The sequence below is a fragment of the Calidris pugnax genome, unplaced genomic scaffold (genome assembly GCF_001431845.1).
Source record: "Calidris pugnax isolate Ruff unplaced genomic scaffold, ASM143184v1 scaffold429, whole genome shotgun sequence".
Classification (NCBI taxonomy): Eukaryota; Metazoa; Chordata; class Aves; order Charadriiformes; family Scolopacidae; genus Calidris; species Calidris pugnax.
Window position 1 is genome coordinate 6,754 of NW_015091306.1, and position 26,722 is coordinate 33,475.

Here is a 26,722-nt window from a genome sequence, read left to right on the forward strand (position 1 = left end):
GACTTTGTTCACCTCCTGGGACATGAAGCACTGAAGCTTCAGGGCCAAGTGATGGTTTGGGGAGCTCGTGGAGCAGCACCAGACAGTCCCAACCTACTTTCTCTGGGCCATTCATGGCCTTTAGTATTTTTTTCTCCCATTCATCTGCTTCCTAAAATAATCCCAGTTACTCAGCATCTCTTCCAGGGAGATTTTCCAGGCCCTCGGTCATTTTCTTTACCTTCTCTGAACTATTGGAGTCTCCACGTTCACCATCCTGGTGCTTCACACAATATTCCAGTTGTGACCATGGCGCCCAGGACATCAATCCCCACTCTGGTCTCTACCACACACAAATGCCTTGCTTTTTTTCAGCTGCCTCACCTGTTTGTGCCAAGATCCACCCCGAGCTGTCTAAAATCATCCTCAGTTACTTTTTCTGAGTTGGTGCTGTTAATTTAAAGCTGTCATCGAACTCTCCAATCTGCGTTTCTTGCCTCTCTCTGCTCTGAGCTTCCCCACTCTGCTGCCTCTTGGCTGAGGATATCCAACTTCTCCTGGTTTCACCTGGGAAAATCCTATTTATGTTCATCCACCTCATCGCCTCTCACCCTTCTCTGCCCTTCTCAGCTGATGGGTAAATCCCTCCGTGGCTGCAGGATAAATCCCTCCTGGCTGTGGGATAAATCCCTCCTGGCTGTGGGACACCGCTGGCTCCGGGTTTGCCCCAGTGACAGATACTTCTACTTTGCATCCTACTTTCTCCCTCGCTTTTCACGGAACTTGTGACTATTTGGTACCTGGTGTCTCGGGGTGTCTGGAAGCCTAGATGATATCAAATGCTCTCCTTTGGTGTAGTAGATCCTGGGAAAATTAATTAACACATTAATTAATGAGATGCGTGTTTCACAGAATCACAGAATCTTCTAGGTTGGAAGGGACCTCAAAGATCATCTTGTCCAACCGTCAACCTAACTGACAAAAATAGACACCCACACAACAAACAAGGAGCATCATCACTAAACCAGACCTCCCAGCACTACATCAACCCATCTTTTGAACACCTCCAGGGATGGGGCCTCAACCCCCTCCCTGGGCAGCCCATTCCAAGGGCTGAGAACCCTTTCAGTGAAAAAATTTTTCCTAATATCCAGCCTGAACCTCCCCTGGGGCAACTTGAGGCCATTTCCTCTTGTCCTGTCGCCTGTGACTTGAGAAAAGAGACCGACCCCCACCTCTCTACACCCTCCTTTCAGGGAGTTGGAGAGAGCAATAAGGTCTCCCCTCAGCCTCCTCTTCTCCAGAGTTTCCTTTATGAAAACCCTCTTGCTGGAGCCCAACGTTACCGGCAGCCTCGGAGAATATTCGTGATGGTTGTGGTGGGACAGGGGTAATTGAAATGATCAGTGTTTGGAAAGGAGATAGGAATAAAGGCATGATCCCAGGGTATAAAATGCTTCTCTGGAGAGAATATCATTTTGTTTCCTGCCATAACATGATCCTCCCACTTGTGTTTTTGTAAATAATCACACAATAATTCCATAAGGTGTGGAATGGTGGTTTAATAGCGTCAGTCTTCCCGGATCTTCCCCAGATCAGATGTTACTGTGAAGGTACAACATTTAGTATCTTGTATCCTTCGAATTAATACATTTTTAATAAACCATTGTATATTTTTACAATAATTTTCCAGAGATGCTAATGTGGCATTTGACAGCAGTTTTGGTGATTTAATTTCTCGGGTACTGCAGGGATGCTGTTGCTACAGACTTGACTGGTGGCAAAAAATAAACATGAATTCAGAACTTCAGAATACCTAAAATTTAAGGAAAATTATATCATTATATGACTGCTGTATCTGGCTTGCTGCTGGGCCGTGGCTGTTACTTTACATAAATGCTTTGCTTAAATAATGTGTTCTCCCATTTCTCTTACTGCATAGACACTGGAGGCATGAACAACACACTGGGACACGGGGCTGTGCACAGGGCTGTTTTCAGCTGTACTTGCTGAGGGGTTCACATAGTGCCCTCTTCCAACAGATAATTTTTACCTTTTCAGAACCATTACGTATAATTGATTTTTTTTAAAAAAGAAAGCTTTAGGGTTGAGGCACACAAAACCCCAAAGTCCCGCTACAAGATGGAGCGTGTTTTCCCCCCACATCAAGCCCCCAGCTGTGCGAGCGGTGCCTCAGGTGGTATCTCAGAGTAGGATTTTGAGTTCAAATGAAAGGGAACCAACTTCTTGTATTTGCCTAAGATCATTCCAGGAGGGCTGGACCATCTCTCTACAGATAATCACATGGGGTTGGAAGGGACCTCTGGAGACCATCCAGTCCAACCCCTGGCCAGAGCAGGTCACTCAGAGCAGGTCCCACAGGAACGTGTCCAGGTGGGTTTGAATGTCTCCAGAGAAGGAGACTCCACCACCTCCCTGGGCAGCCTCTGCCAGGGCTCTGCCACCCTCACAGCAAAGAAGTTCCTCCTCATGTTGAGATGGAACTTCTTATGTTCAAGTTTGTGCTCATTTCCTCTTGTCCTGTCCCTGGGCACCACTGAAAAAAGACCAGCCCCATCCTCCTGACACCCACCCTTGAAGTATTTATAGGTGTTGATCAGATCCCCCCTCAGCCTTCTCTTCTCCAGACTAAAAAGCCCCAAGTCCCTCAGCCTCTCCTCATAAGGGAGATGCTCCAGGCCCCTCTTTGTAGCCTCTTTGTACAGCCTTTGTAGCTGTACCCTCTCCCGCAGGTCTGTGTCCTTCTTGAACCGGGGAGCCCCAGCCTGAGGACACTCCAGCTTGGTCCTTCTCCTGCTGACCAAGAACTAACCTTGCCTTCCTCCCACCAGCTGGTTGCCTGGGTCCCAGTGTTGAGGCTGAGCTCTCCTGGGCTCCTTTTGGCCTGTTCATTCTCTCCTGAATAGAAAGGCCAAGAGGAAATGGCCTCAGGTTGCACCAGGGAAGGTTTAAGATGGATATCAGGAAACATTTCTTCACCATAAGGGTCATTAAGCCTTGGCAAAGGCTGCCCAGGGCAGTGGTGGAGTCGTCATCTCTGGAGGTGTTTGAAAGCTGGGCAGACATGATGCTGAGGGACATGGGTTAGTGGTGGTTTGGGCAGTGTTGGGTTGATGGTTGGACTTGATGATCTCAAAGGTCCCTTCCAACCTCAATGATTCTATGATTCTATGATTCTTCCTTCTTGTGGAATGGCACAACTTCAGCAAAATCGGCAGAGCGTGCCCGTGTTCAGCTGATGGGTACCTCCATCCACCAACGGGCTTGGGAAGGAACGGTGTCTGCATTTCCCACTTCTTGGAGGAGTTGCTTAGTTACGGCCAAGGCACCGGGTGTTTTACAAGAGGGAAATGGGATCTGCTCAAATTTAGGATGGGCCAAAGCATCTCTTTCAAATACCTCAAATCTGGACTGTCACAAACCCTGGTGACCCCCTCTTTGGCTCTGCGGGGCAGGTCTCCTGCCTCAGACAGAGGGGGACAAAGGCATGTACAGAATGTAGGAACAACAGCCATCACCTTGGCCTTGGTGTCTGCCAGGGTCGGGTGGAGTGTTCCTGGGGAAGTGTCTGTCCCTTCTTTGAGGCCATGGACTTGCCCAGGTTGCCCCAGCCCTGCTCGATGCCTCTGGGAATGTTCCTTCTCCAAGACTCTGCGTTTCTCTCTTTGTAAAAAGGGATTTGTGGGCTCCATCTTTGCTTTTCACTGTTTCGAGATCTGTGGAGAAGACCTGTTTCGAGATCTGTGGAGAAGACCTGTGTAAGAGCTGTGGGAGTTTTGCATGTTGACTCCTGCGTAGTTTCATTCCGCACGGTCTATGCAGTGATCAGTGGGACTGAAAATTTGCTTCTTTCCAGGTGAATCGCTTTAATAAGGTGGAGGACAGAGCCATCTTCATTACTGATCGGCACCTGTACAAGATGGACCCCATGAAGCAGTACAAGGTGATGAAGACCATCCCCCTCTATAACGTAAGTACAGGGACGGAGGGATCCCATGTCGGGCTCTCTGAGTCGTGGGCAGTGCATCTGCTCTTCAGCTCCATTTTCATATCCATAACATGGAAAAAGACCTCACTTTACAAATTTTAATATATTTCATAGACTCATAGAATGGTTAGGGTTGGAAGGGACCTCAAAGATCATCTAGTTCCAACCCCTCTGCCCTGGGCAGGGACACCTCCCACTAGAGCAGGTTGCTCAAGGCCCCATCCAGCCTGGCCTTGAACCCCTCCAGTGATGGGGCAGCCACAGCTTCTCTGGGCAACCTTCTCCAAGACTCTGCATTTCTCTCTTTGTAAGAAGGGATTTGTGGGCTCCATCTTCGCTTTTCACTGTTTCGAGATCTGTGGAGAAGACCTGTGTAAGAGCTGTGGGAGTTTTGCATGTTGACTCCTGCGTAGTTTCGTTCCGCACGGTCTTGCAGTGATCAGTGGGACTGAAAATTTGCTTCTTTCCAGGTGAATCGCTTTAATAAGGTGGAGGACAGAGCCATCTTCATTACTGATCGGCACCTGTACAAGATGGACCCCATGAAGCAGTACAAGGTGATGAAGACCATCCCCCTCTATAACGTAAGTACAGGGACGGAGGGATCCCATGTCGGGCTCTCTGAGTCGTGGGCAGTGCATCTGCTCTTCAGCTCCATTTTCATATCCATAACATGGAAAAAGACCTCACTTTACAAATTTTAATATATTTCATAGACTCATAGAATGGTTAGGGTTGGAAGGGACCTCAAAGATCATCTAGTTCCAACCCCTCTGCCCTGGGCAGGGACACCTCCCACTAGAGCAGGTTGCTCAAGGCCCCATCCAGCCTGGCCTTGAACCCCTCCAGTGATGGGGCAGCCACAGCTTCTCTGGGCAACCTGTTCCAGTGCCTCACCACCCTCATATTTAATGTCTTTAAAACACCTTTACTACCGTTACCTACAACACTGATGCATCGTGTTAACTTTTAATTTCAGTACATAAAATAAAAGCTAAAACCCAAACTGTTTCTCATTCTCTCTTCTGCTCTGGCTCCTATTTTGATTTATACTTGCTGTGCGCCGCGAGATCTTGGCCCCACCAGGGGGGTAGCATTTCCCAGCAGCTTACGACACGGTTTCTGTGTCTCTGGGGGTTTCTATTTGTTCATGTTAAATGTAAATCTTATCAAAGCTAAATTTGGAATTATAGTGAGGTCTCTGGCCTTCGGGGGGGCAGAGATTGGCTGCAGGGACAGAGCAGGGGATTAGCTCCGGTGGGAAGGGGCTGGGGGAAAGCCTCATCCGAGCTCTCCAGCATCCCTGAGCGTGGATTCAGCTGCCTGTTTGTTTTCCTCTATTTAATGTCTTTAAAACAACTTTAGTACAGTTACCTACAACACTGATGCATCGTGTTAACTTTTAATTTCAGTACATAAAATAAAAGCTAAAACCCAAACTGTTTCTCATTCTCTCTTCTGCTCTGGCTCCTATTTTGATTTATACTTGCTGTGCGCCGCGAGATCTTGGCCCCACCAGGGGGGTAGCATTTCCCAGCAGCTTACGACACGGTTTCTGTGTCTCTGGGGGTTTCTATTTGTTCATGTTAAATGTAAATCTTATCAAAGCTAAATTTGGAATTATAGTGAGGTCTCTGGCCTTCGGGGGGGCAGAGATTGGCTGCAGGGACAGAGCAGGGGATTAGCTCCGGTGGGAAGGGGCTGGGGGAAAGCCTCATCCGAGCTCTCCAGCATCCCTGAGCGTGGATTCAGCTGCCTGTTTGTTTTCCTCAGCCCGAGGTGACGCTGCTGCCGTTATCTTCATCCCACAGAGCCTGGCTGGGCTGCGTGGAGACGTCCTACACAGATTTGTTGGAACATTTACATTTGGAGAACTAATAAATCTGGCAGCCCCATATTGCTAAAGGAGCAGAGATTGGGATTAGGGTAACGGTAAAATCTAACCTGTGAATGAGGAGTGAAGGGTTAGCTCAGGGTGTCTGTCATGTTGGGTTTGTGGGGTCCTCTCCTAACCTCCTTGCAGGTCATCCACCGCAGGGTGAGTGTGGGGTCACCTTGATTGCGGTCCCTAACGAGAGTGTGGGCTGTAGCAAAGAAGCATCTCCACAGCAGGGGCTCTGCTTTCCAAAAGACTCTGATGCCTGGAGGTCCTTTTGGACCAACTTCCAGGTCCTTTTCCTCAGTCTGTTTTCTGTTCTATAAATACTCAAAGGGTGGGTGTCAGGAGGATGGGGCCAGGCTTTTTTCAGTGGTGCCCAGGGACAGGACAAGAGGAAATGGGCACAAACTGGAACATAAGAAGTTCCATCTCAACATGAGGAGGAACTTCTTTCCTGGCAGAGGCTGCCCAGAGAGGTGGTGGAGTCTCCTTCTCTGGAGACATTCAAACCCACCTGGACACGTTCCTGTGGGACCTGCTCTGGGTGGCCCTACTCTGGCAGGGGGTTGGACTGGATGGTCTCCAGAGGTCCCTTCCAACCCCATATCATTCTGGGATTCTCCTGACATTATCTCTTAATTGTGCCAGACAAAGGTGCCAGCAGATCACGCTGCTCTCGCTTGTGCAAACTGACGTGTTCAAATGCACAGACTCCCTCAGGGTGTTTTTCCTGGAACCCCAGGGTTTTGTGAAGGGTCGAGGTGAATGCACGTAGACAAAGTGGAATTTTGTCCCTCACAATTTTTCAGTATTGGTTTTCTGAGCTGTTACCTTGTACAAAATGGTTAGGCTGCTGCAGTTCACTTGCTGCACTAGTAATTATGGGTAAATCTGTATTTATCACAGCTTTGGAAAAATACCTGCTTCAGCTGGGTGTGTGATGGGTTTAAAGGTGGAGCACAGACCAGGGCACTGATCATCTGACCTTTTGCCTCTGAAATCCTTAAAAATTATAGGAGCCGAGCAAGTCAGATACAATTTGTAGGTTGCCTATAGAATATCTGTTACTTAGAAATGTTAGTAATTTTTTTTTTTTACACAAAACCGATGTCTAACCAGAGTATCCACTCCCAGAGAGTGCTGTAGTGCTGGGTCTCTGTATTTCCTCTGGCAGCAAAACAGTTAATGGTCTGTGCATCCAGGTCTCGTGCTCTTAGAATATTTAAATAGCTATAAATCGGCTTTATTTGTAGATCTGCTCTTACTCCCTTTAGCAACCCAACAGTTCCCTTCACCTGAGCGGCTCTGGGGGGGTCCTGCAGTACGTGGCACAGGAGGGATGGCTCCAAAAGCCCCTTCCCTGCCTTGCACAGGGGGCAGAATAATATTCCAGGGTGGAAATTTGATGAAAGCTGTCTTGGGTAGATGATGCAGGGATAAATTTCTGCTCTCTTGGCCACAACCTCTCCTTTTATCTGCTTCTCCTGCGCTGTGGTCCTGGGGAACACGAGGAAATCTGCCCGTGGTGCTCTCCCATCGATTTGCAGAGGGAGAGGAGGAGTTTGGAGACGTGGTTGGTTCACATGCAGCAGAGGAAATATTTGTATTTCTTTGGCCAGGATTTCTTCAGCTGAACTCTGGCGAAGGGTTAATGCTGTATGGCAGTTGTTTTTCCCTTTTTGTAGCTATGCCTTATCTTTTGTTGCTTAATGATCTGAATAGGTGTTGTCTTTCACCTCTTGAGTGGCCTTGCTCATTTGCCTCTGCTTTTCTGCAGCCTGATCCCTCCTTGGGTGGAAACCCCTTTGCAGTGTGCAGGGAGGGGGTGGAAATAGACAATTAGTGATAAAGTGATTCCTTGCCTTTCAGGGGAAGAGCAGTTATTTGACCTGATGCCTGGGTCAGGGCAATCCCAGGCACAAATCCAGGCTGGGGGCAGAATGGGCTGAGAGCAGCCCTGAGGAGAAGGCCTTGGGGGTGTTGGTGGGTGAGAAGCTCCACACGCCCCTCAACGTGCGCTGGAGCCCAGAAACCCCCCGCACCCTGGGCTGCATCCCCAGCCCCGTGGGCAGCAGGGCCAGGGGGGGATTCTGCCCCTCTGCTCCGCTCTGGGGAGACCCCCCCAGTGCTGCCTCCAGCTCTGGGGCCACCACCAGCAGAAGGACATGGAGCTGTTGGAGCGGGGCCAGAGGAGGCCCCGGAGATGCTGGGAGGGCTGGAGCCCCTCTGCTGGGAGGGGGGGCTGAGAGAGTTGGGGGGTTCAGCCTGGAGAAGAGAAGGCTCCGGGGAGACCTTGGAGCCCCTTCCAGTCCCTCAAGGGGCTCCAGGAGAGATGGGGAGGGACTCTGGATGAGGGAGGGGAGCCCTAGGAGGAGGGGGAAGGGTTTGACCCTGCAAGAGGGGAGATGGAGCTGAGCTGTGGGGAAGAACTTGTTTGGTGTGAGGGTGGTGAGAGCCTGGCCCAGGTTGGCCAGAGAAGCTGTGGCTGCCCCATCCCTGGAGGGGTTGAAGGGCAGGTTGGAGGGGGCTTGGAGCAACCTGGTGTGGTGGGAGGTGTCCCTGCCCAGGGCAGGGGGTGGCACTGGGGGGGCTTTAAGGTCCTTTCCAACCCAAACCACTCTGTGATTCTGTAAGAAGCAAGTGTGTAATAGCTCCACCAGCTGTGATGTATGTCTGTGTATCAGTATGTCCCACTAGAAGGATGTGTGTAGCAAGTGTATAATAGCTCCACCAGCTGTGATGTATGTCAGTCTATCAGTATGTCCCACTAGAAGGATGTGTGTTCCCCGGGACGATGGATGGTCCTCCTGGTGGGCAGAGGTGTCTCCAGATGACATGGGCTGCCCTGGGCTCTGCTGCTCGCCCTCAGCCTGCCGACAGCACCCCATCGCTCGGCAGCATCCTTGGGGATGGTGTTTCCATGGAAATCTTGTTGGAGACAGCTGATGTCTGTTACCACCAGAAGCTTGGTTTTGGCTGAAGAAATCGCTCCATGGTTTCCCATCTCCTTTTACATATAAATGGTTTAAGTGTAACCCTTATAACCCTTAATTATAACCTGCCCACGCGGGTTCCAGCCTCAGCACCTGGGTATCTTGTGTCCCGTGTGCGGGATCTGTGATGTGCAAATGGTGACACAGCAAAAATGTCCCTTTCAGCCCCATTTTGCTGGATTGAGACGCTGCTTTGGGGGCTTCTCTGTGTATGAACTTTCTGGGAGTTGCCTCAGAAGTACCAATATACAATTGTCCTTTTTTTTTACCTGGAGAAAAAATAAACACAGCATGGCAGAAAGGAATTAAAAGGCAGAAAGGATCTTGGGATCACCTTTCCCAGTATTCCCAGCGTTGTATCCCAGGTGGATACAATCCAGGATGTTCTCCGGATGCTGAGCGTTTTCTCCTGATCTTCAAGCAGAGCTAATATTAGTGTTTGTAAATACTGAGATAAGCACCTTCTCTGAAATGATTTCTTTTGTGTTCTATTTGTTTGTTCTGATAGTCTTGTGGGGAGGGGTGTAATAGGCAAATTTTGAAGGGCTCTCAGAATTCTAACGTGCTTCTCTTGAATAATTAATGTTTTAAATAGGCTTTTCAAATCCAGAGATTTCGACGTGCTCACCGTTCACACTCAGCGCACATTTAAAATCGGGATGGCAGCAGGTCCCTGTGGAGCTATTGTGCTCAGGGGATGTTATTTAAGCATGCAAATTAATTTTAAGGGACACTATAAACCCAGGCAGCCGTTAATGTCTTTGCATGAAGTGTAGCTTGTTTTTAAAGTATTTCATAACCTCAAAATAGTCTGAAGCCCACCGTGGTGGGACAGGGAAGCGGAGGTCCCTGCTCAGGGTTTCAGCTCTCAGGGATTCAGCCCGACTGTTGTCTGGTGGGAAGAAGCCAACAAAAAATGAGTGATTCTAAACTTGTGTGGTGTTTTATCCAGAAAATAGTGTTGGTTGTGACTTCTCTGTGTATGAACTTTCTGGGAGTTGCCTCAGAAGTACCAATATACAATTGTCCTTTTTTTTTACCTGGAGAAAAAATAAACACAGCATGGCAGAAAGGAATTAAAAGGCAGAAAGGATCTTGGGATCACCTTTCCCAGTATTCCCAGCGTTGTATCCCAGGTGGATACAATCCAGGATGTTCTCCGGATGCTGAGCGTTTTCTCCTGATCTTCAAGCAGAGCTAATATTAGTGTTTGTAAATACTGAGATAAGCACCTTCTCTGAAATGATTTCTTTTGTGTTCTATTTGTTTGTTCTGATAGTCTTGTGGGGAGGGGTGTAATAGGCAAATTTTGAAGGGCTCTCAGAATTCTAACGTGCTTCTCTTGAATAATTAATGTTTTAAATAGGCTTTTCAAATCCAGAGATTTCGACGTGCTCACCGTTCACACTCAGCGCACATTTAAAATCGGGATGGCAGCAGGTCCCTGTGGAGCTATTGTGCTCAGGGGATGTTATTTAAGCATGCAAATTAATTTTAAGGGACACTATAAACCCAGGCAGCCGTTAATGTCTTTGCATGAAGTGTAGCTTGTTTTTAAAGTATTTCATAACCTCAAAATAGTCTGAAGCCCACCGTGGTGGGACAGGGAAGCGGAGGTCCCTGCTCAGGGTTTCAGCTCTCAGGGATTCAGCCCGACTGTTGTCTGGTGGGAAGAAGCCAACAAAAAATGAGTGATTCTAAACTTGTGTGGTGTTTTATCCAGAAAATAGTGTTGGTTGTGACTTTCCTGGGACGCTGCCGCGGTGTGAGTTGGACAAGGCTGGAACAGGCTTCTTGGGAAAGCCACAGTGTGAAGAGAAGGCACCAACCCAGGCCGTGTCCCACCGTGATTCCTGCTTCTCATACCCTTCCCAGCGCGGGCAGGGGGTTACACAGGAGGCTCTTCCCTTTAAGAAGGGAATAATGAGACTTGCATTTCCACAAAAGGGGGTATCGGTGCTTCTCACTTTTAGGAGAATGGGGCAAATCTCTGCAAATCTGTGGGTGACTCAGAGGAGTCGGGTAGTCCTTTGGTGGACAGGGAAGGTCTGCTTTATTTTCCCTGTACTCATCCTTCTTTTGCCTTTCTCTATTTTATTTTTTATTTAATTTTATTTCTTCAGCACTGCTTTGTTAAATGCACTTGCTTATTGATATTTCTTTTGCCATCCGTATATTTTGTTTTCCCACCACAGATTTATTTTTTTCTTATTCTAATATTCATAGAATCATAGAATGGTTTGGGTTGGAAGGGACCTTAAAGATCATCGAGTTCCCACCCCCTGCCCTGGGCAGGGACACCTCCCACCACACCAGGTTGCTCCAAGCCCCCTCCAACCTGCCCTTGAACCCCTCCAGGGATGGGGCAGCCACAGCTTCTCTGGCCAACCTGGGCCAGGCTCTCACCACCCTCACACCAAACAAGTTCTTCCCCACATCTCACATAAATCTCCCCTTTTTCAGCTTAAAACCCTTCCCCCTCCTCCTAGGGCTCCCCTCCCTCATCCAGAGTCCCTCCCCATCTCTCCTGGAGCCCCTTGAGGGACTGGAAGGGGCTCCAAGGTCTCCCTGGAGCCTTCTCTTCTCCAGGCTGAACCCCTCTACTCTCTCAGCCTGTCCTCACAGCACATTCATCTGAAAAGCCTGTGTACCCAGATTGCCACTTCTAAAAATTCCCTGCTTTTGCTTTGTGGGATGATGAGCACAAAGCTTTTAATGTGCCAAATGGCAGTTACTTAACAGTCCAAAAAAACAACCCCATAAACCCCAAACCAAAACCCACACCTTTTTGTTTTGTTGGAACGGTAAGACCTTATTCCATGTCTAAATACTGGAGTCATCATGGGGTTTGCAAATTATATAATTTCTTGAGATGCTTTGGCTTTCAGTAAAAAACTTCACTCTTACATTACCCGTGTGTCATTGTGTTCCCAGCGCTGCAATTGGGAATTTGAAGATGATCATTGGCCAGACTTATGGTTATTGTTGGTTTCCTTTGAAAAGAACAAAAGACAGGCGTGTGGCTCTGCCACTGAGTGATGCCGTGTCATCCAGCAGGAGATGTTGGGGAAGGAAAGCTTTGGCTGTTGGGAACCCACCTGGTGCTGTCTTTGGTGGGCACCCGTCGACGCCGTGTCATCCAGTGGGAGATGTTGGGGAAGGAAAGCTTTGGCTGTTGGGAACCCACCTGGTGCTGTCTTTGGTGGGCACCCGTGGTAGGGATGGGCCGAAGGGCACCGCAGTGACGTGGAAGGGTGCTGCTTCTGGTGGGGCTTGCTCAGGTGGTAAAATTTCCTTGCATCTTAGAGACTGTTGATTTCCCAAAACCCTGGTTGTTTCACCTTGATTTTTTCAGCTTGTGGGAGGAGCACTGAGGACCTGAGCTCTCCGGTGGAAGTTGAGAGCGAGCGTGGCATCCTGGAGAGGGAAGAACCAGCCTGGCAAGGATGAAGGTATCTCAACGTATGTAACGTTGGTCTTTCTTTCTCTTCACAGTTGGTAGGATTGAGCGTCTCCAATGGAAAGGACCAGCTCGTGGTCTTCCACACGAAAGACAACAAGGATCTCATTGTCTGTCTCTTCAGTAAGGAGCCCTCCAACGACAGCAGGATCGGAGAGCTGGTGGGCGTCCTGGCGAGCCACTTCAAGAGGTGAGTGCTGGGGATGGGTTTTGTTGACAGCTCAGCCTTGTGTGCCACATCACAACCTGCCCTGGAGTCGTTTGGTTGCCAGTCTTGGGCTTTGTCTGTCTTGCTTCACTGTGTTACTGGGATAACAGAACAAATTCTTACATATTTTGGACATGCTTTTTAGCCACAACACTTCACTTGCCCGTTCTGCCTCCCCTGTGTGTTTGTGAGAGCGCAGGTGTCTGGGGACAGATAGCACTGAAGATGCGTTTCGAGTGGGTCACAACGTCTCCTGAGTGCTTCTTACAGTGAACTCTTAAAATTAAGATACAGCCATTCGTTTCTCAAATTGCTCCCGCTGCCCCCAGCATCAGTAGGTGATTTATTGCTTGAGCTGTAAAATGTCATCTCTGTTTCCTGAAGATCGTCCGTCTCGTAAATCAATGTGCAAACGCTGCTTTATTGGTGAACTCAATCCTGAGGTGGTTCTCTCGCATTGAGCTTCTTGTAGCTCCAGCTGAACTGGCAATAATCACCTTTATACCAAAGTTTGGGACCATCCAGAGCAGCAGTGACTGCAGTGTGGGCAGTGACACACCAGTGACTCTGGAGAAATGGTGTAGGGGGTGACCAGACCTTCAGAGTCGTTCCCCTGTGCCTCCAGGACAGGTTCTCAAGAGGGTTGATGTCCATCAGCATCATGTGCAGCATTGGCATTTGCCATTCACAGCATCATGGTCCATTTGTGACCCATAAAGAGGAATCTTTGTAGGTAAATGCTCACACAGGGGCAGGACAATGGGGCTGAATTTAGGTTACATTAGGTCCCTGGATACTTTTTTTATGAATTCCAGAAGAACATGCTGGTGTAGCCACTTCTCACACTGCTGGAGGTGGGTGCCAAGTTCCTGTGGAATGAATTCTCAGCATCGACGTAACTTGGTTTGGGAAATTCAGTGCTGAAAAGCAACAGAAAACATATTCTGTTTTTGCTTTCACCTCAGTATAGTTTCTTTTCAAAGGCAGCTTATTCTCGAAGGCTGGGGAGATCATGGAGATGGTAAAGGAACACGCTTCATTTCGGGAACCCTGTGAAGTAGCTGGAGTTCTTTCATGTCTGGCGTGTTTTGAACACAGGTGACATCTTCTTCAGACAGCTGACAGGTCCCACTGCCGTAACGAGCCTCTGATGCTGGGAGGAGCTGGGAAATGGTTGATTACACTCCAGCTCCTGTACGTTCGGGGTTCGAACCGCCCTGGTTTCTGTTCCTTTTGCTCGGACCCGGCCTTTTTCTCCCGTATCCAGGATAGCGCCGGGGGGGGACACGTGGGCTTCATTTTAAGAAAGTCTGTTGTGTGGCCATCAGTCTGAAACACTGCACTTTTCACATAAAGCTATAAAGTCTTGATTTTCAATTTCTTGCACTGATTTTGACAATGACATTTTCAGCTTTAAAAAGAATTCGTTTTTATCTAATCACTGTCTGTAGAAGAATGACAGTTAAATACGCTTTTATGCTGTTTCATCTTCACTCGAAACAATATTATGAGTGCATTTTTTACTGCTTCAGATGATGAATCTCAGCACAGCGTGTTCAATGGGGGAACTGGGCTAAAAGCCCCTTTTTCTCCCCAGTAAGAGTTACTGGTTTAACGGTGATGTAGGGGAACTGCTCACCTTTAATTCTCCAGATACCCAGGTGTCGTGGGTCAAAGCAATATGGTTCATAGTCAAAGCAGCAGCGTGTAAATCAAAACGAGAGGAAATATTTTCCGCCACTTTCAGTTTTTGAAGAGTAAAAACACCCCATTGGTGAATGGGATTAGTGGACACTTTGGGAATTCCTCGTTAATGGGATTAGCTGAGTCCCCGTGTGTGTGTCGGGTTCTCTCTCCCCCCTGTCAGGAGGAGGTTGCTCTGAAAAGAAAGAGGGTCCAGCCCTAAAACCCTGAGCCCGAGAGTTCGTTCGTTGGGTGATGACCCTGTAACGGGGCTGCAGGGCCCTGCGCCGCCCGAATCCTTGGTCACTGGGGACTCAGAACATACAGAGGGGTTTCCAGTCATCCCAGCATCACTCCCAAACCCTTACTGGGAGCTGTTAGCAGGGGGAGGTGACACGGCTGCCCTTGGGGATGTGGAGTGTAACAGGGAACGGTACTCACATACTTGTGTGATGAAATCCTGTCAAATTCTCTGCTGTATTAGTCAGTAGGAGAGATGAGGAGGAGGAGGCTGGTGGTGACATCTGTGCTGAGGATGCCTAAACCTTCTAATTCATGGAATCACAGAATGGTTGGGGTTGGAAGGGACCTCTGGAGGCCATCCAGTCCAAGCCCCTGCCAGAGCAGGTCCACCCAGAGCAGGTCCCACAGGAACGTGTCCAGGTGGGTTTGAATGTCTCCAGAGAAGGAGACTCCACCACCTCTCTGGGCAGCCTCTGCCAGGAAAGAAGATCCTCCTCATGTTTAGATGGAGCTTCTTATGTTCCAGTTTGTGCCCGTTGCCCCTTGTCCTGTCACTGGGCACCACTGAGAAGAGTCTGGCCCCATCCTACTGACACCCACCCTTTAGCTATTGCTCAGCATCAATGAGGTCCCCTCTCAGTCTGCTCTTCTCCAGCTGAACAGCCCCAGGTCCCTCAGCCTTTCCTCAGCAGAGAGATGCTCCAGCCCCTTGATCACGAGGCTCTCTCGTGCTGCTGGGTAGGAGTAGGGGATCGAGGCTCTCTCGTGCTGCTGGGTAGGAGTAGGGGATGTCCTGACGTGATGAGGGTGGCACATTGATCTCAGTGTTGGTTGCCGAAGCACTTGGTTACAGTGGAAGGGACACAGCTCTCAGAAGCTGTAGATGTGGCCATAGTGTCCCCTCACGTGTTGGAGCCCATGGTCAGGAGAAAGGGACCTGAGGAGCTCTTGGAGGAGGGAGGATTATCAGCCAGGAAGGGACTTATCCTTCCCATCTCTTACGCTCACATTTCTTCATGGTCCTTAAACCTCCAGAAGATGCCTCAGCTGCTCAGTCCAACATGCAGAGGACTCTTTCTGGATGCACTTCATGGCTGCTTCACCGGAGAAGACCTGATTGTAGGCAGTTTCCAAAGCACTAATTGCTTTAACTCTCACCCTCTTGTTACTCTCATGCGTGTGTCCCCTCCCGTGTCCAGCACGGCCTGCAGCGTGAGCTGAACACCGTGGGTGGAGAAGGCAGCTCAGATGCCACCACCGAAGGTGACCGAGACCCATCCTTTGTCCCCAGGCGTTGTGCTCTGCTCTGCAGCACACCCTGACTTAAGGAAGGTATTTTTTGTGTCTGTTAGAACCCATGGGATGTTCTGTCTGACTGACCCAGGCTGCTCATGTGGCTGTGGATCAGTGACTGGCTCTGGGTGATGACTTCTGTCCCCCTGGTCCCCACGGTGTCTGCCACCGCCGGCGCTGAGCTCCTTCCAGCACTGCTGAAGGGAAGGGGGAGTGAAAAGAACCGTAAAAAGCAATCCCTGCAGAACTGCAGCAGAAAATCACTTGCCTAAGGATAATTTTGTATTTTCCGTTGCGCTTTGAGACCTGTCAGCCAATTTTAATCATTAGCGTGCACTGGATTAATTTGCTTTAGTTCTGGGTTCTTGGCCTGGCGTGCCTTCGGGCCCTGGCACCCAGCAGTAATTCATAAAAATGGATCTCAGCTCCCCGGATGGGCTGGAGGCTCCGTTAGAGCTCGTTCCTCACTTCTTCTCCCATGCAGGGTCCCTTTGGCTTCCCACCCGGGGGTCCTTGGCAGGATCCTGTCCCTCAGCTTTAATCAGGGAATCATAGAATCACAGCATGGTTAGAGGTGGAAGGGACCTTAAAGATCATCGAGTTCCCACCCCCTGCCCTGGGCAGGGACACCTCCCACCACACCAGGTTGCTCCAAGCCCCCTCCAACCTGCCCTTGAACCCCTCCAGGGATGGGGCAGCCACAGCTTCTCGGGGCAACCTGGGCCAGGCTCTCACCACCCTCACACCAAACAAGTTCTTCCTAATATCTAATCTCAATCTCCCCTCTTCCAATTTAAAACCATTATCCCTTGTCCTGTCACTGCACTCCCTGACCAAGAGTCCCTCCCCAGCTCTCCTGGAGCTCCCTTCAGATATTGGAAGGGGCTCGAAGGTCTCCCCGGAGCCTTCTCTTCTCCAGGCTGAACAACCCCAGCTCTCTCAGTCTGTCTCCATAGGGGAGGTGCTCCATCCCTCTGATCATCTTCATGCCCCTCCACTGGACCCGTTCCAACAGGTCCATGTCCCTCCTGTGCTGAGGACTCCAGAGCTGGACACAGAGCTCCAGGTGGGGTCTCACAGGCGCAGAGCAGAGGGGCAGAATCACCCCCCACAACCTGCTGGCCACACTTCTCTTGATGCAGCCCAGGACACGGTTGGCTCTCTGGGCTGCCAGTGCCCACTGCTGGCTCCTGTTGAGCTTCTCACCCACCAACACCCCCAAGTCCTTCTCCTCAGGGCTGCTCTCCAGCCATTCTCCACCCAACCTGGATTTGTGCCTGGGGTTGCCACGTCCCAGGTGCAGGACCCTGCCCTTGGCTTGGTTGAACTTGGTTTGCAGGAGCCCAGCTCTGCAGCCCGTGCAGGTCCCTCTGGATGCCATCCCTTCCCTCCAGCGTGTCGACCGACCACCCAGCTCAGTGTCATCAGCAAACTTGCTGAGGGTGCACTCTGTCCCACTGTCCATGTCTCCAACAAAGATGTTGAACAGCACTGGTCCCAGTGTGTTTATATATGTAATATACATAAATATATACAATAAATATACAAAAATATGTGTACATACATATTTTTATATGTAACATACATAAATCTATACAAGAAATACACAAATATATGTATATACATATATTTATAGATGTATGGATGTGAAAATGGGAGAAAATGTATTTATGTGTTTATATATACATAGATGTAAAAATGCAGAAAGTATATGTATATACATATATACACATGTAATCCAGAATGTGTGTGTATGTATAATTTATACGTATATATGTAAAAAAATGGGGGAAAATATGTATGTGCACATATGTATGTATAGATGTAAAAATTGGAGAAATATTTATAGGTTTATATAAGCATAGATGTAAAAATGTGGAAAGTATATGTATATGTGTATATACATATGTGTATATATGTATATAGAATCATAGAATGGTTTTAAAAAAATGGGGGAAAATATGTATGTGCACATATGTATGTATAGATGTAAAAATTGGAGAAATATTTATAGGTTTATATAAGCATAGATGTAAAAATGTGGAAAGTATATGTATATGTGTATATACATATGTGTATATATGTATATAGAATCATAGAATGGTTTAGGTTGGAAGGGACCTTAAAGAATATATACGTATAGACACGCATAAATATATATATACACATAGATATGTATATATACATACATATACACACATATGTATGTATATATGTGTATATATGTATATATATCTGTGTAAAACAACTTGGGGGACAATCTGTGCCATCAGCCTTCCGGAGCAGACCTGTATGTATGTATATATGTGTATATATGTGTATATATATCATATGTATGTATATATGTGTATATATGTATATATATCTGTGTAAAACAACTTGGGGGACAATCTGTGCCATCAGCCTTCCGGAGCAGACCGCAGCAGAGCCAGGTTTGGTGGCAGGGACAGGGTTTGCCCAGAATTCCCAGTTCAGGCAGGTTTGGGTGGGAAGTGCATCCCAACAAACCCACCTTTCCCTTCCCGCCCCCAGAGCTGGGACACGCGGGATAAATCCGGGATTAACGCTTTATGGTGCTGAAATACCATCAACAAACCCATCCTGGTGCAGCTGGGGGGGCGTGGAGGGGGGAGAAGCAGAGCTTACTCCCTGTTCGTATGAGCAGCGCTGACCGTGTCCAGCCCAGGGGATCCAAAAAAGCCCTTTTTTGGGGAAAAAAAATTACATTTCTGACTGCTTTTGTGGTATTCAAACCTTCAACCATAAATACCGGTGTCACCGGAATCGCTTAAATCTGTTGAGTGCAAAATGTCCCTAATCCCCCCAAACGACATAAATCGAGCCTCAGAATAAAACCCAACCAGAATCACAGGCAATTTGGGCAGAATAAATAGATTTGTTACAAATAGGAGAACTCCCAAATGGGTTTTTCTGGTTTGTTTCCTTTTTTTGCCTCTTTGCAACAGTTGGGTGTTGTGGCAAACACAGCTCCCTCCAAACCCAGCTGCGGGTGAGCCTTGGTGTTAATGGGGTGATTGGTGTTAATGGGGTGATTGGTGTTAATGGGGGGAAGGCTGAGCTGTTTGTCAGAGGGGTGGAAAGGAAAACTCTGTAAATACACATTTTCTGTCCCTTTAGTGAGCACGAGGAAAGTGTTTTATATATTTTTGGTGCCATCTGTAAAAAAAAAGAGACAGAGGAGATTGAATGTGATTTGATTTTGCTGGTTTAGGAAAAAATCCTCAGCTCAATGATGAGCACAGTCTGGAACATGAATTAGTAAGAGAGCCCAGTTTGATTAAAATTGATTCAATATTTTTTAATTTGAATTTTTTCCTCTGATAGGAAGAAACTGACCTTCCAGCTCAGGCCCAGGTGTCAGGCAAGAGGTTAAAACCCTTCAGGCTGTCATAAAGATGCCCTTTTGTGTCAAAACTGTGCTGATTTAAATCAGTTTAAAATTGTACTTTTCTCTTGTAGAAACCTTCATTAACTGCTGAGAGGAATAGATTTACAGGAGTTAGAACAGAAACATCTTCCCTGTCGCCGGCGACAGTCTGGAGGAGAGGATGGGGGCTCACAGCCTTGGTTTTTGGGGGACAAAGAAGGAGAGAGGGGCCCGAACTGGTATTTCAAATACCCATTTCACAGAATCACAGAATCACAGAATCTTAGTGGTTGGAAGGGATCTCTGAGATCATCGAGTCCAACCACAAAAACAAAAACAAAAACAAAAAAAACCCACCACACCACACCAAACGCCCACCAAAAACACCTCACCCACCAACTAAACCCCACACTCAACACCTCACCATAAACCAATAACCTTGGGCACTAGAGCATGCCCTGAAGAGCCATGTCTACACGTTTCTTAAATCCCTCCAGGGATGGTGACTCCACCACCTCCCTGGGCAGGCTGTTCCAGGGCCTGACCACTCTCTCAGTAAAGTAGTTCTTTCTAATATCTAATCTAAATCTCCCCTGCCCCAACTTCAGACCATTTCCTCTGGTCTTGTCGTTCGTCCTTTGGGAGAAGAGGCCAACACCTGCCTCTCTCCACCCTCCTTTCAGGGAGCTGTAGAGGGCAATGAGGTCTCCCCTCAGCCTCCTCTTCTCCAAACTAAACATGCCCAGTTCCCTCAGCCTCTCCTCATAGGACTTGTTCTCCAGACCCCTCCCCAGCTTGGTGGCTCTCCTCTGGACACGCTCCAGCACTTCAATGTCCATCCTGTAGTGAGGGGCCCAAAACTGAACACAGTACTCGAGGTGAGGCCTCACCAGGGCCCAGTACAGAGGCACAATAACTTCCCTACTCCTGCTGGCCACACTATTCTTGATACGAGCCAGGATGCCGTTGGCCTTCTTGGCCACCTGGGCACACTGCTGGTGAGAAAGCTGCCACCCCGAGGAGGGGCGTCACAGCCGCTGGGGTGAAATGAATCTGTCCCTTGAGCTTTGTGAAAACCAGCCCGTCCCTGGCAGGGGGTGTCGGTGGCACCCACAGCCCGGCTGGTGATGGGTGCTCTCCCCCCAACTGGGGGCTTCCACCCACGCCGGAGGTTTCTGGGAGGCTGGAGGAGATCCAAAGGAGTGGAGCTGGAAACAAACTGCTCCTAAATTGCTGTTTAATGGGATTTGTCCTTTGTCACCGCTGCTCAGCCCCCCCCAGCCCTGCTCAGCCCCCCCCAGCCCTGCCAGGGGCTGACACCATTGTCAGCGGCGGCCGGAGCCTGACAAAGGAGCAGACTTTATTCAGATCAGGCTCTTCCCCAACATCCCTTTCAGCGCCCGAGCTTTGTTTTTGTGCAGGATTTCTATTCAGGATGAATTTTGAGTCAAATTCTTGCTGTGTTTTGGAGGGGGAAGCCCTAACCCCCGGTCACCTGTCAGCTTTTAAGCACCTGACCCTGCGGAAGGACAGCACCAAAAGGAAAGGTAGTTTCCTTATATGAAATAAATTTAAAAAAAATATATACTTAATTCTCTTAGCTTGTCTTACTAGCTTGAAAAAAAATTCTAGGATTTAGCTAAGATTAACCTTTGGCTAATTTATGATCTTTATATTCATCTCTGGCAACTCCTGGGCAGGTTTGTTGACCTCAGGGCTGTAGCCTGGAATAGGAAATGATGGTTTTCCTTTGGAAAATCCGTTGTGTAGATAAGAGGCGTGTTGCGTTGGGTGACTCCAGGGCAGGAGCAGGAGGGGTGGCAGCACCACGAGGAACCACACTCTCTTTTTTAATTCTTGTATATTTTGGAAAATGTTTCTTTGGCTTCCAAACACGTGTCCTGCTGGAAGGGAACTCATTAAGGAACTCAGAAGATGATCATTTCCTTTCTTAAAACTCATCTCTGTTGTGGCGGAGTTTGTTCTGAACTGGGTGCTGAGCTCCCTGGCCAGGGAATCCCAGAATCATGGATTTGTTGGAGACCCTCCAGTCCAACTCCCCTGCCAAAGCAGGGCTGCCCAGAGCACATCACTCAGGAGCATCCAGGTGGGGCTTGAAGATCTCCAGAGAAGGGGACTCCACACCCTCCCTGGGCAGCCTCTGCCAGGGCTCTGCCACCCTCACCCCAAACAAGTTCTTCCTCCCATTGGAGTGGAACTTCCCATGGTCCAGCTTGTGCCCGTTGCCCCTCGTCCTGTCCTGGGAACCCCTGAGAAGAGTCTGGCTCCATCTTCCTTCAACCCACCCTTTAGATCCTTGGAAACATTGATAAGGTCTCCCCTCAGCCTTCTCTTCTCCAGGGTGAAGAGCCCCAACTATCTCAGCCTTTCCTCATCAGGGAGATGCTTGAATCATCTCTGTTGCCCTACACTGGACTCTCTCCAGCAGTTCCCTGTCTCTCTTGAACTGGGGAGCCCAGCACTGGAGGCAGGATTCCAGTTGTGGCCTCCCCAGTGCAGAGCAGAGGGGGAGAATGACCTCCCTCCACCTCCTGGCCACACTCTTCCCTCCGCAGCCCAGGATCCCATTGGCCTCTTGGCCACCAGGGCCCATTGCTGGCTCCTGGAGAGTTCCCTGTCCACCAGGACCCCCAGATCCTTCTCCTCAGAAGTGCTTCCCAGCAAGTCCACCCCTAATCTATACTGGTGCCTGGCATTCACCCCCAACCTATACTGGTCCCTGACATTCTTGGGAAGGCAGACACCTTCTCCGTCACACATTCCAGTAGCTTCTTGTTACACTTCTTAGTGTGTTCCTTGCATGAAAAATGCCCTTTGTCTCCCGCCATCCTGGATGTGTAACACTGTGAATAAACCGAGCTCTGCAGAGGGGCTGGGGCTTTCGAGAGCCTGGGTTTAATTTTTGCAGCAAAACTGTGACTGCTTTATTTGAGTACCTGCCCTCTGCACCTAAAAGTAAATTCTTTTGTCTGGTGACATGAATAGTAGCAATTTATCATATTTTGTGGCTTTCTTTTGAGTACCAAGAGGTTTATTGGTCATTTTTTCCTTCCCTGCCTTGCCCGTGTCCCACTCCCACTGTCAGCATGCATTTTGTCTCAAATCCACTGGAAAGAGGTGTTTGCTGTGGCTGAACCATGTCCAAGGCACTTTAGACCCACAGCTCCGTGTAGCTTTGATGCTTCCCTTGGCACCTGGATGCCAAAGCTCCATGAAACGTTCTGGGGTCCTCCTGGGATGGAGATCTTGATAGAAATGGGAAGTTCTTGGAGCTTGAGTTGCTTTGAAGGAGATTGACTTTTCTGATGGTTAAATTGCTCGGGGTTTGCTGGGATTGTTTTGCATTTGGGAGGTTTTATTCGGGGCACTTAAAAAGAGCATTGATTACTTTGAAAATTGAGATTAATTTGCATTGATTAATTTGAAAATTGAGAAGCAGGTTTCCACAGTAACTGTTATTCCCATGAAAATAGCTCTGCTGTGACCCAAAGGTCCTCTCCAGCCCATCACACTGGTGTGGTGTCATACTCATGAATGATATTTTGTCTCATTAGCCTTTTTAAGTTGCCCAGTTCATTCCCTGCCTCCAGCTGGTGGATCTACTGGGCTGAAACAGGTGAATCCTTTCTGTTCTTGGACAGTCTATAGCAGCAGGGTGACACTGGGAGGATTATTTGTGGTCTGGGGGAAAAAATAGCATTTGGACTGTCAGAAGCTGGGATTGGTGTTTTGCAGTGTCCTAGAATAGAAAATTCAACACCTCCCCCCCCTCCTCCTCTTCTCTAGGTGTTACAGAAGCCATTGTACTTATGAATTTTATAATATCTTCGAGCAGTGAACGTTTTCTGTGCCCTTTTATGAGGCTCTGCCCAGCTCCTGCCTGTCCTTGAGAAATCTACCATCAGAATATAAAAGCAATTACAGAAATCACAGCTGAGCAGTCACTGTGGTGCAGGGATTCGGAGCTCCCCCCCTCCCCAGCTCCCGCACCAGCCTCCCCAGTCGAGCTTCCCTTCTGATGCTGCTCACGGTGGGTTTTCTCCAGAGAAGGTGGGAATAGAAGAATGGGAATATTTCATCTTACAAAAACATTTCCTGTGGGCTCTCTGCTATATTTGCTGTAGTCACTGTCACACCTTTCTGTCCATGGTATTATTTATTCTTAAAAAATTAGTAATATTTGAACTACAGCTCTTAGCGTTCATTCAGGGGTGGGATGGCATCCAGAGGGACCTGGAGAGGCTGGAGAGCTGGGCCCATGTGAGCTCATGAACTTTAACAAGGCCAAGTGCAAGGTCCTGCACGTGGGTGAGGGCAATCCCAGGCACAAATCCAGGCTGGGGGAGAATGGACTGAGAGCAGCCCTGAGGAGAAGGCCTTGGGGGTGTTGGTGGGTGAGAAGCTCCACACGCCCCTCAACGTGCGCTGGAGCCCAGAAACCCCCCGCACCCTGGGCTGCATCCCCAGCCCCGTGGGCAGCAGGGCCAGGGGGGGATTCTGCCCCTCTGCTCCGCTCTGGGGAGACCCCCCCAGTGCTGCCTCCAGCTCTGGGGCCACCACCAGCAGAAGGACATGGAGCTGTTGGAGCGGGGCCAGAGGAGGCCCCGGAGATGCTGGGAGGGCTGGAGCCCCTCTGCTGGGAGGGGGGGCTGAGAGAGTTGGGGGGTTCAGCCTGGAGAAGAGAAGGCTCTGGGGAGACCTTGGAGCCCTTTCCAGTCCCTCAAGGGGCTCCAGGAGAGATGGGGAGGGACTCTGGATGAGGGAGGGGAGCCCTAGGAGGAGAGGGAAGGGTTTGACCCTGCAAGAGGGGAGATGGAGCTGAGATGTGGGGAAGAACTTGTTTGGTGTGAGGGTGGTGAGAGCCTGGCCCAGGTTGCCCAGAGAAGCTGTGGCTGCCCCATCCCTGGAGGGGTTCAAGGGCAGGTTGGAGGGGGCTTGGAGCAACCTGGTGTGGTGGGAGGTGTCCCTGCCCAGGGCAGGGGGTGGCACTGGATGGTCCTTAAGGTCCCTTCCAACCCAAACCATTCTGTGGTTCTAAGAGAGTTCGACACCAACCATCACCTCTCCCGCTGTCAGCAAACTGCCATAACCCAAAGTGTCTCCAGAAGAGCCTGCCAGGCTGGCAGCCTGTGCCTGCCCGAGCAAGGGCTGTAAGTGCTGCTGATCTTGCTGTGGGTTCAATTCTCCACCAAAGCACTCACTACCTGCTGTTCCAAGAGCCTTTCCCCTCCACCGAGCAGATGGCCCCACATTGGCCACCCTCACCAGGGCTCAGTTTCCTCAGCAAGTCAGTATTATCGGGCTGTCAAAGGACCCATCTGCCCCCACAGCTGTCCTGGCATCCGCCGTGCCCTGCGCCGGGAACCTCCCTGCTTCCCCCCCCTCTGCCATATCAAACTTTGATTTTTTTTTTTTTTATTTGGGGAGGGGTGTGTGTGTGTGTGTAATTCACACCATCTGCCTCCTGTGCTTAAGCGAAGGGATGTTCTGTTTGGAAACAAGCTGGGAGGGAGAAGTCATCTTTCACCCTCCCCTGGTGGGCTGGGGGCTGCCGTAGCAACACCAGCGTGTTTTAAAAAATGCAGGTTTGGACTCAAGTGGTCACAAGTGGTGTTCCTCAAGGGTCCGTGCTGGGGCCGGTGCTGTTTAACATTTTTATCAATGATATAGACAGGGGGATTAAAGGCACCATCAGCAAGTTTGCGGACGATACCAAGCTGTGTGGTGTTGTCGATACACCAGAGGGATGGGATGTCATCCAAAAGGACCTGGACAGGCTGGAGAGGTGGGCCCAGGTGAACCTCATGAGGTTCAACAAGAGCAAGTGCAAGGTTCTGCACCTGGGCCAGAACAATCCTCGCCACCAATACAAACTGGGGGGTGAGGTGTTAGAAAGCAGAACTGAGGAAAGGGACTTGGGGGTGCTGGTGGAGGAGAAGCTGACACATTTTTGATGTCAACACAGAACGTGTGCACACCCTGGTGTGGTTGGTGCCACCGACCAGCAGAGCTCGGCCAGAACGTGTGACCCGTCCCCTTCCCTGCGAAACGGGCTGGGGCTGCCCACGGCGCCGCTGGGCTCCGGGTTACACACCTTCCCCATTAAAAATACCTCATTGGTGATGCTTAAATGGTAGCAGAAATTGATGCTCTCCCCATTTGATGGTATTGAGTCACTTACGGGATCGTTTTTCCTACCTTGAGTCTCGGTATTCCGGAGGAAAGGTGCTCTGTGGGTCCCAGCCCAGATCCAAGGTTCTGGAGAGCTTTTCCTTTAGCTGCACACCTGCAATTCTGCAGAGAGCTTATCAGAAAGATAAAGTAAAGATGAGGATAACAAGTATTTGTAAGGCTTTAATATTTTTAAAGAGATAAAAAATACCATAAAATAAAAAGTCACTAGATTTCTCTTACATTCAAAACAATGGGGAAAAAGATGCATTTTCTCTTCAAGTCTTTGGGTATTTGATAAAACCTCCTCAGAAATATTTTTGCTACTTTTTATATTCTTACATAAACCAAAATATCGTAAAAGTACACATGAACAAAACATTCCTTCTGGTTTTCTGCTTTATAGCAGTTTCAGCAGAGCCAAAATTTTCTCTTTTAAGCTTGTTCTCCTTCCATTTATCTCTTGCCCACTTTATTTCATGTCATGAACTCAGTATTTGAACTGTTCTCCAAAAGGCCCTCCACGGTTCTGCGATGGCTCTTTCAAAAGTAATTAGTGACTTTGGTGCATAATTAGTGACTTTAGTGGGTTTGGGTTTGGTTTTTCTGGATGGTGTGGAGCATCTCTCTGATAAAACCTGGAGGTGGTAAAGACTCTTTGCGTGGAAATTTCTGAGAAACTTGATTTTTTAAGAGAGACTAAATATTTGGTAAAAAATCTTGGATCCCAACAATCCCTTCGGAAGCCAAGGTCAAATAAATTAGTATTGAAATGTGGCTGTACTAACCTGACCTTGGAAAAAAATACCCAAATGAAAAGCCAAACCTTTTATTTCTTAACAGAAACTTTAACTTTAAATTTGTCTTTTTACAAAGGGTCCAGAACTTAATGCCAGAGCTCAAGTTCTAAAGCTCGTGCTAAAAAGCAGGCTGGAAAAAGAAAGGCTGATCTGCAAAACTGAGTGTAAAACTGAACTATATCACAGAGTCAGGGGATCGTCAGAGTTGGAAGGAACCTCTAGAGATCCTCCAGTCCAACTCCCCTGCCAAAGCAGGGCTGCCCAGAGCACATCACTCAGGAGCATCCAGGTGGGGCTTGAAGATCTCCAGAGAAGGGGACTCCACACCCTCCCTGGGCAGCCTCTGCCAGGGCTCTGCCACCCTCACCCCAAACAAGTTCTTCCTCCCATTGGAGTGGAACTTCCCATGGTCCAGCTTGTGCCCGTTGCCCCTCGTCCTGTCCCTGGGAACCACTGAGAAGAGTCCGGCTCCATCCTCCTTCAACCCTCCCTTGAGATCCTTGGAAGCATGAAGAAGGTCTCCCCTCAGCCTTCTCTTCTCCAGGGTGAAGAGCCCCAGCTCTCTCAGCCTTTCCTCACCAGGGAGATGCTCCAA

At 49.0% G+C, this 26,722-nt stretch overlaps 1 protein-coding gene across 1 annotated transcript in view; it reads left to right on the top strand.

The window, feature by feature from the left end:
* Nucleotides 1-3,856: 3,856 nt before the first annotated feature.
* LOC106899168 (unconventional myosin-Id-like) overlaps nt 3,857-26,722 on the top strand; it is a gene marked incomplete at its 5' end in the record, with an annotated part of 86,214 nt that continues 63,348 nt past the window's right edge. Inside the window, 3 exons of the mRNA XM_014960867.1 lie at nt 3,857-3,970; nt 4,459-4,572; nt 12,356-12,510. Of these exons, the coding sequence (XP_014816353.1) occupies nt 3,857-3,970; nt 4,459-4,572; nt 12,356-12,510 (383 nt within the window). The remainder of the gene's footprint in view (nt 3,971-4,458; nt 4,573-12,355; nt 12,511-26,722) is intronic.